The 9,911-nt window shown below is 46.1% G+C and overlaps 1 protein-coding gene across 1 annotated transcript, besides 12 other annotated features; it reads left to right on the forward strand.

Moving 5' to 3' along the window:
- Positions 1-4: part of a tandem repeat that runs on past the window's edge.
- Positions 5-789: 785 nt separating this feature from the next.
- Positions 790-819: a tandem repeat.
- A 585-nt stretch (positions 820-1,404) lies between these two features.
- Positions 1,405-1,422: a tandem repeat.
- Positions 1,423-2,182: 760 nt separating this feature from the next.
- On the forward strand, positions 2,183-2,917 carry EKO05_0005690 (uncharacterized protein; the record flags this gene model as incomplete). The annotated part of the gene is made up of 1 exon (XM_059636652.1): positions 2,183-2,917. The coding sequence occupies one exon, from the start codon at positions 2,183-2,185 to the stop codon at positions 2,915-2,917; it is 735 nt and encodes a 244-aa protein (XP_059492635.1).
- Positions 2,918-5,289: 2,372 nt separating this feature from the next.
- Positions 5,290-7,155: a mobile genetic element.
- Positions 5,510-5,513: a direct repeat.
- Positions 5,514-5,907: a long terminal repeat.
- Positions 5,514-7,777: a mobile genetic element.
- Positions 5,743-5,774: a tandem repeat.
- Positions 7,160-9,044: a mobile genetic element.
- Positions 7,383-7,777: a long terminal repeat.
- Positions 7,778-7,781: a direct repeat.
- Positions 9,045-9,660: 616 nt separating the features above from the next.
- Positions 9,661-9,911: part of a mobile genetic element that runs on past the window's edge.

Below are 9,911 nucleotides of genomic sequence, written 5' to 3' on the forward strand. Positions count from 1 at the left end.
CGTGACTGTTTGTGCCTGCCCGTGGCCCTGGGCCGGTTATCAGTGGACGCTGGCGACGCCGCGGCTCTCTGCCGCTTTCTGACGGCAAACGCCTTGCGCACGGAGAAGCTGCACATCCTGAAAGGGGAAGCTCATGCAACTGCAGCGTGGCTTGCCAGACGTGTGCACCTGCATCCAAATACCGCTGCTAATTAACTCACCATGCTCACCATGCTCACCATGTTCTCGACAGCCGCTAGCCGCTAGCCGCTACAGCCAGCCTTGACGCAGTTGTGGCGATAAGGACAAGGCCGGCCACTCGCGAGCATCCCAGTGACTCGGCCGCCGTCATGCGAGCATCACTCTCCGCGTTGGCAACGTTTTTTGTAGTCAAGCAAACCCTCACCCGAGGCCCCGATTACCCCGAGTGCAACGCGCTGGCCATGATCATGGCCATGTCTGCTTGCAAGGAGCAGCTGCCGAGTTGAGGATTGCGTTATCTTGCAACCCTGAATCCTCTGCGAATCCTCTGCGAATCCGTGCCTGGCTTGCCCGTCTCCACGGCAATCGGCTTCAGCGCTGCGGCCTGTCCATTCTAGACGCAGAAATAGCATCCTTTCTGACCGACCGCCCCACACTCCCTACACGGTCCCGCATGCACTGATAGATGCCATCTATCATGAACACGTACGTGCAACTATCGCTACCTAACCCCAACGAATAGCGCTGTTGCGCAACATCTCACATGGCTAACCATGCGTCCGCCGCCGCGACCTTCCCGTGCGTCTGAACCCCACGATCCGACTGATAGCCGTCGCCGTCGCCGTCGCCGTGCTGTCGAGTGAGGTTGGGTTCCGCCATTCTGCGATGTCGGCACCTCCATTATATCGCGCATCTTCCCACTAGACACTACCTAGACGTTGGGCGTTGGTAGGCGATTGTGATTGTGGGGTGCGGGTTGCCGCAGATCAACGCCAAGATTGCGGCCCCTGTAAGCCACAGATAGCAGCAGATAGTTACTCGATCCGCATACGTAACGCGCGCCGGCCGGGGCTCGGTTTCGACGACGCCTGTGAGCTACCAGCACGGCACCTTCAAATCCTGTCTCTGTAAAAGCCAAAAGTTATCCAGAATGATCCCAAGTTTGGACAAGTTGCAGGCGACGCAGTCGAGTCAAGCATCCACATCGAAAAGCGGATCCGTGCACGTGGCGTTGCCATGGGCCGTATTGGGGAAAGCCAGCGGTTCGTCTGACGGGGGGTCGAGCGAGGCTTTATATGTCCTCCAGTTCCAAGACTTGCTGATCAAACCATTTCGTCTCTACTGTGTATGGTGGAGGCAAAGGCCCCCGACTCGGCCTTCACCTGAGCTACCGTCATCTCTCCGACACATGCAGCGTGCGCTTCCAGCCATTGCGAGCGACGACCCCCCCCCCCCCCCCCCAGTCCAAGTGCGTGTGCAGTCCGACGCAGGGCAATGTGAGATGCACTCGCTACTCCCCAGGGAGACTCATCGGCGTGGCGTGTACCCCGACTCTTGATGCGACTTCCTTCAAACAAAAATGGCGCCTTGCTCAAGCACAGCCAAGCAACGCGCTCGTGAACCACCAGATGCCCTTGCTGCACGTCCCCTCTCCTCTAACCCAGTGTAGCTCATGACGTGCAGGGCCAATCGACCTTGGTGGGGTGGCAACTGCGGTTGTACCTGCAGATGGACATGGGCTGTGCTGGACTGCGAGCCCGGGAAGAGACGGATCGACTTTTGGTTACCGCCGGTTCACTCCGTGTCTGAGCGTTCGGGGACAGTGCCAGTAGGATGCTAAGTCTGGGGAAGGCTAGTCGAAAGGTTGGGGTTGCTTCTCGTTTTCTTCTGGGGCCGCTTAGGCACTGTTCCTGCGTTAGTCATCCTGGTGGCCGACAAGCACCCATCTGGAAGCTAAGCCCTGTTCCAACGGCTCCCAGACATGGTCGACGTACGACAACCACTACTCCGAGCCTTTCAACGTTTGTCTCAATACAACCCATCGACCCCCACACTCTTGTATCACGACGGATTCCTGTCTTCGCTCCGTATATACCCATCCAACAGGTATAACAAGCGCACCGTATGTAGGGATGATGGGTCACGTTGGTACGGCCCGCTCTCATGTGGCGCAAAGCAAGTCTGAGGATTTCCTTCGTGCGCAGCTTGTGCGTCCGTCCGGATGGTCGACCATGATCTGGGGTACCTAGACTACGCCCTATTCGTTCCGCTTGGCCGCGGGTCCGGGTGCACTGCCGTTGTCAAAACATTGTTGAAAGCGTGGAGCGAACAATCTGATTGTGTTCCCGTCAATGTTGTCCAAACGTCTACCGGCAGAATAGAGCTGGATCTGGAGACAAAGGCCGCCACAATGCTGGCCCCATGGCAGAAAGGAGCCCATGTGTGTGACATGTGCCTGGCGGTTTGTATGAGTAGGTATATAGACTCTAGGGACGATCAGTCACTGCTTGTAGGTGTGGAACTAATATCGCACTTACGTCCAATCTCAGTGCCGACTCTACCAACTCAACTCCAGCATACATATTCTTGTAAGCGACGTGGCATGTGCTACACGGAGCACGTATACCATCAATGCGCCCATTGGGGTCGTGAGCGGATCGTGGGAGAGCCATGTTGCCGGGCTCGAATAGTGGATAGTCGCTCTACACCATGTCTCTACACTGAGAACATTGGATCAGTCAATAGTAACGAACTCTGCTCGCAGTGTAGTTACCATAAGGCGAGAGGAGATGCCTGGAGGCCGTTTGCGCACGTGAGCAATGCCGGCTGGGCTAGGGTGGAAGAGAAGTTGGAGCAGAGGGTATTGAGGTTGAGTTCACCAGCGCTTGCAATAGAAGGTACCTTTGCTCCTTCCTGTGTTGTATGCCATGCTTACAAGCTCACCAGCCCGGCATAGATGGCAAGACTGCTGGAGGCATTGGCTGCTTCCTCGACAGCATCGCGACGTAACCTGACGGCTAGGCACACTGTCCGAGATGCCTTGTTACGAGATATAGTTACCCTATGAGGGTCCACTCTGCACTCTGAAGTCAGCCGCTGCGCTGAGGGCTGTCAGGAACATGCCTTGGGAAGGGTAAAAGTCCGCACGGACCAGCTTGCAAGCTTCCACCGGCAGCTTGACCAGAAGACGTCAAGTTTGCTTCCAGTCCACACCCAGGACTTACATGAGCAGCTCAGCTGCGAGGGGATGGTTGCAGATGGTTCACAACTCTAAGAATTCGAAGTTTAAGGTGAGGTTGCGAACAATGAGGGGAATGGTAATAGCTCTTGGGCCACATGGCAAACACCTGACCAATTAGGAAGATCGATGGGGTAATGACAACTCGCGTCTTCCTTCCATCCTCGTCGCTGCGAACACAGACACCAGCAAAGGCTACACAGAAGATCCGGCGTCAAGAGGAGTCGCCTGTTGCATTCCCTTTTGTTGCAGTTCCTGGTTGCCAGCGCTCTGCAGGGCTGAGCAGACCTTGATCGCCCAACCCACTGGGCAGGTGCGAAGGGGTCATAGAGCAAAGTCTACACTTGGAGCCAGCAATCGAGCGTTGCAGTCGTTACATGCATTATTACAGCCAGAGTATCTGATTCATGCTCCACACTCCTGAGCAGCCTTGATGCGTTTCCGTTCGAAACGTTGTTTCCCGCCTCAGAACACGTTCTACCAGATGGCTTCTCGTACTGCAGCGAGAAAAAGCTATCAACAACGAGGGCAAGCTTTGAGGCAAGCAGCCGATATCGTCTTTCTTTTCCCCCGAAGCTACTCGGTTCATACTGACTTGATATATGCTTTGTTACAACATTTGCCGATCACTCCTATGCCTCGGTAACTGCCGAAGTCTCACAAGAAACGGCCATGTGCATCACTGTGCGCGATGACGTTGTGACCAGATTTGACTTTGACCGAGTATTCGCTGGTACAGGAATGTCAGCGTTAGACAGAACCATGTGGTGAATAGAGTGCTCGTATCCATCCAAGAGAAGTCCTCACACCAGGACAGCATGGTGTTGCTTTTTGCGTCGCAGCATGCGAGTCAAAACAGCCCACAGGCTCCATGGTGCGACACATCGGCCTCAACGTCTTCAGATCGAGCGAAGCAGATGCCACAGCAGTCAGCTGTCTTGTCAAAGTTGCCAAAAGGCCCGGCGAACCAAACTCGGTCGATGGTCTGACTCGGAGCGACACTAGAACACGGCATGTCTCGAGAGTTGGCGGCGAAGGAGGGCCTTGGGCAGGGAGACGAGCACAACAGGCACCGCGTGAACTGCACAGCTCATGCATGTGTCGATCAGGGGTGGTTAACCGCAGCTAGAGGAAAGGTACACGGAGACACAGCAGGGTCAGCAAGAGGCTGCGACCGCGGAGCGTACGACATGGTCGTGTGGTCGTGCCAGGAACAGCGAACACTCTACTTGAATCGCGGACACGGCCTAGGCGAAGACTTGGTGAGCGCGTGGCGGCAAAAGCGTGGCGTGGTGTTGTTTCTCCGCAGCTCGTCGAAGCTCTGCTGCCATTGCTGGCTCCTGAAGCCATCTCGGCCGCAAACCACCGACCAAAGTCCGGGATATCATCTCACCATCTCACCAATCTCATGGTTCACCTTTGTTCGAGCATTCATCGTCCCTCGCTCCGTGTTTTCTCCTTCTTCACACTCACTCACCGCAGCCAAGCGCACAGCAGCCATGAACCGCTGAGGGCCTGTTTACTTTCGCCGATTGCTGCGTTTTCTAGTTGGAGAATCTAGACTTGGTGGCTTAGATTTAGGGTAGAAATGAGGCAGGGTATAGCTGCAGTAGGGTCTTAGCGCGCAGTAATTAGTACAGAGAGGGGTGTTTACTTTTACTAACTTAATTTCTAGTAGTAATTTCTTAGTTAGCTAGAGTTAGTGTTAGTTTATAATCCTATGCTAACCTTAGTATATACTTAACTTACCTATACTACTACCTTAGCTTTAGAGGTAAGGTTATAGATCTTAAACTAACTATTATTACTGCCTATAACTATATTAAATTTAAGTATCCTGTTAGCAACTGCGCATTGCAAAGAGCCTCTAAGAACACCTTAATTAAAGCGTGTAACTAAGAAAAACAGGTAATAGAGTTCCTGTGGTAACGTGCTGATAGTTAGACATAATGCTAGAGGTCCTACTGCAGACTCTACTAGACGTAATGCTGCTAGAGAGTAGACTAAAACTAGCTTAGTATGCTACTGCTGAGCGCGCTGTCTAGCTAATAATAACGCAGTTAGTTAATAGTAAGAAGATCTGCAATAAGTAACGTATTCAACGGGTGAGTCGGCCACACAGGCGAGTCGGCCACTCTGCCAAGACCACACCAACATTCTACCTTATAACGCGATAACTTAACAACAACATAAACCTACGCCCTTAAAAGAGGCTGTAATACAGCTTGCGCTCTAGGCACTTAAATAAGACGCAAACCTTACTATATAACGCGCTGCAGCTATATATAACGCGCCTTGCAGTATACTACATAATTAATACACAGAACAACCTACATAAGCTAATTGTACGCTAAGTTAACAGAATATAGATTAGACTAAGAAGGATATAATTACTAAGTACATTCTTAAGCTAGATGTATAAGGATTTGCCCCTTAGCTAGCTACTATAGCTAATATAGCTAATTCTTTGCGTGCTAAGCGCAATATAGGCTATGTTAGCATAAACTGGCCTAATACATTTATTAAGCGCTACTCTAACCTTAAAGTAAAGTTTAATTGTAAGTATAACTACAAGAGAGCCCTCTATAAGGATCTAGAGATTATATAAGGCTAGTTTTGGCTTATAGCAAATGTTAAAGCTAAGTATAGTATCTAGGATAATAACATATATAACTTTAATAAGACAGGCTTTATAATAGGCTAGATATCTGCAGGAGTAGTTATTACAGGTTTAGAGCGTTAAGGACAGCTAAAGGCAGTGTAGTAGGGTAATTAAGAGTAGACAACGGTTATACAGGGCATTAATGGCACAGGGTAGGCTATTCTACCCTTTATTATCTTTAAAGGCTGCAACCACCTCTCTACCTAGTACAAAGAGGACAACCTACCCTATAACTAGGTTATTAGAGTCTCTAAGAACAGATAGACTACTAACAAGCTTAGTCTAGACTGGTTAAAGCACTTTAATGCCTATACAAAGACGCGCACCTAAGAAGTACACTAGCTACTCCTTATTAATAGCTATAAGAGCTATAACTCCCTTAACTTCTAACAATACTATAAGGAAGTAAACATTATTATACTGTGTATGCCTCTACACTTATCTTACCTCTTACAACTACTAGATATAGGTTATTTTGCCCCTCTAAAGAAGGTATATAGGCACTAAGCTAAGAATCTTATACGCAACTACATTACTTATATTACTAAAACTAAGTTCCTACTATGCTTTATAGACGCCTACAAGGAGACATTTACTTCTAGCAATATCTAAGGAGGCTTCTAAGGCGCTAGAATAGTCCCCTTTAACCCAGAACGGGTTATAATAGGTCTTAATGTCCGCCTACGTACCCTACTACTACCTACTATAGAAGATAAGCCCTAGCAGTCCTAAACCCTAAGCACTACCCTGCAATTAGGGTCGCAATTAACGCTAGTTTAAGAGAGGATTTAAAGGCATGTAAGCAGCTTACTAACTTTAATAGTTAAGGCCTTTAAAAAGCTTACTAAAGGCGCAGCTATAGTAGCGCATAAGCTAGTGTTAGCTTAAAGGGAGATTACTAGGCTTTAAGCAGTAAATAAGGCTGCTACGCAACGTAAATCGCATAAAAGAAAGCAGTTGTAGCAGAAGGGAGTCCTAACAGCTAAGGAAGGCCTTTAATTAACTACTCTAACTAAGTTTAGGGCGCGTAGTAATAGTAAGAAGGTAAGGAAGCAAGTATGTGTTAAAGGAGGTAAGGCAACCTAAAGACGCTGTAAAAAGTGCCACAATGTAGGGCATAACTCGCGTACGTGTAAAAAGCCTAAAGAAGGTGTTACTAAATAATATTATATACTGTACTACTATAAACAATACTAATGTAGGCTAATGCAAGCCATAATAGGGTAGAATGTTGGTGTGGTCTTGGCAGAGTGGCCGACTTGCCTGTGTGGCCGACTTACTGTTGAATACGTTACAACTAACGTACTCCACAGGTGAGCGGATCAAACAGGTGAGCGGATCACTCTGCCAAGACCACACCAAACCTCCACCTTACCACGCAATGCCTCAACAACAACATTAATCTACGCCCTTAAGAGAAGCTGCAATACAGCTTGCGCTCTAGGCAATTAAATAAGACGCAACACTTACCCTATAACGCGCTGCAGCTATATATAACGCGCCTTACAGCACACTACACGCTTAATACACAGAACAACCTACATAAGCTAATTATACGCCAGTTTAACAGATTATAGACTAGACTAAGGAGGACATAATTACTAAGTACATCCTTAAGCTAGATGTATAAGGATTTGCCTCTTAGCTGGCTGCTGTAGCTAATATAGCTAATTCTTTGCGTGCTAAGCATAATATAGGCTATGTTAGCATAAACTAGCCTAATATATTTATTAAGCGCTGCCCTAACCTTAAAGTAAGGTTTAATTGCAAGTACGACTACAAGAGAGCCCTCTGTAAGGATCTAGAGATTATTAGGGGCTAGTTTAGGCTTGTAGCAAATGTTAAAGCTAAGTATAGTATCTAGAACAATAACATATACAACTTTAATAAGACAGGCTTTATAATAGGCTAGATATTAATAGAAGTAGTTATTACAGGCTTAGAGTGTTAAGGACAGCTAAAGGCAGTGCAGTAGGGTAATTAAGAGTGGACAACAGTTATATAGGGCATTAATGGCACAGGGTAGGCTATTCTACCCTTTATTATCTTTAAAGGCTGCAACCACCTCTCTGCCTGGTACAAAGAGGACAATCTGCCCTATAACTAGGTTATTAGAGTCTCTAAGAACAGATAGACTACTAACAAGCTTAGTCTAGACTGGTTAAAGCACTTTAATGCCTATACAAAGACGCGCACCTAAGAAGTACACTAGCTACTCCTTATTAACAGCTACAAGAGCTACAACTCCCTTAACTTCTAATAATACTGTAAGAAAGCAAAGATTGTTACACTATATATGCCTCTATACTTATTTTACCTCTTATAACTACTAGATATAGGTTATTTTGCCCCTCTAAAGAAGGTATATAGGCGCTAAGCTAAAAATCTTATACGCAACTATATTACTTATATTACTAAAACTAAGTTCCTACTATACTTTATAGACGCCTATAAGGAGACATTTACTTCTAGTAATATCTAAGAAGGCTTCTAAGGCGCTGGAATAGTCCCCCTTAACCTAGAATAGGTTATAATGGGTCTTGATGTCTGCCTACGTACCCTACCACTACCTACTATAGAAGATAAGCCCTAGTAGTCCTAAACCCCAAGCACTACCCTGCAATTAGGGTTGCAATTAACGCTGGTTTAAGAGAGGATTTAAAGGCATGCAAGCAGCTTACTAACTTTAATAGTTAAGGCCTTTAAAAAGCTTGCTAAAGGCGCAGCTATAGTAGCGCATAAGCTAGTGTTAGCTTAAAGAGAGATTACTAGGCTTTAAGCAGCAAATAAGGCTGCTATGCGACGTAAATCGCATAAAAGAAAGCAATTACAGCAGGAGGGAGTCCTAACAGCTAAGGAAGGCCTTTAATTAACTACTCTAACTAAGTTTAGGGCGCGTGGTAATAGTAAGAAGGCAAAGAAGCGAGTGCGCGCTAAAGGAGGGGAAGTAACCCAAAGACGCTATACAAAGTGCTACAATATTAGACATAACTTACATACATGTAAGAAGGCTGTAGAAGATGTTTCTAAATAATATTATGTACTGCACTACTGTATACAAGGCTAAAGTAGGCTAATACAAGCTATAATAGGGTAGAAATTTGGTGTAGTCTTAGCAGAGTGATCCGCTTACCTGTTTAATCCGCTTACCTGTGGAGTACGTTAACTAAAGCATAATTTTAAGCTTTTTAAAGCTATGTAAGGCATCTTAGGCTAGACATATAATCTTAACAATAGCTACCTACTTAAACCTAAAGATAAGATTAATAAGTAGATAGACAGAAAAGATAACTATAAGTTATAGAAGTTTTGCTATAAGGGTATACTATTTATAGACTTATAATACACTTTATTTAAGGGTATAATAGCAACAGGTAAGGAAGCTAAGCTACTACCTAGTTAACCTTTTATAGCACTGTCTTAGTTACTATTAGTATTATTAGCGTTTTTCTTATTAGCCTTACTGTCTATAGGTTTAGACGTAGTGTTATACCTACAGAAGCAACGGTAACAGCTTAAGTCTGTATTAACCTATAAGAAATTAAGGTCTATAAAGATTAACACTTAACTTAGTAAGCAACTCTAAGGTCTGTAAGCTAGTGTTGCTGAGATTACAAAGCGTCTTGTAATAGACAAGCGATTAGACATAATTAAGCTCTTTAAGCTTAAGTTTAAGCCTCTATAGGATTGTTAGAAGGACTCTGTTATATAACTCTTCTAGGATAAGTTTAATATAAAGTACTACTTGCAATTAAAGTTGTACGCAGCTTGTTGCAGCTAGGTTGCGTTGCAACTAAAGAAAACCTTCAATAGTACTAAGTGTTATAGGCTTAGACCTTGTCTAAGCCTTAAGTAAGACAGGACAGTTACGTGCCCTACAGACATATTAGAAGGATACGTAACATGTTACCTCTATAAGAGATATAATACTATATTAACCCTTATTATATTCTACCCTAAGGCTAGTCTATAACATTTATATCTCTTCTTCTAGAAGAACAGCTAGCACTTATACTATGTTAGCCAGCTTCTAGAATAACCCCTTAAACA

Source organism: Ascochyta rabiei, chromosome 9 (genome assembly GCF_004011695.2).
Source record: "Ascochyta rabiei chromosome 9, complete sequence".
NCBI classification, from domain to species: Eukaryota; Fungi; Ascomycota; class Dothideomycetes; order Pleosporales; family Didymellaceae; genus Ascochyta; species Ascochyta rabiei.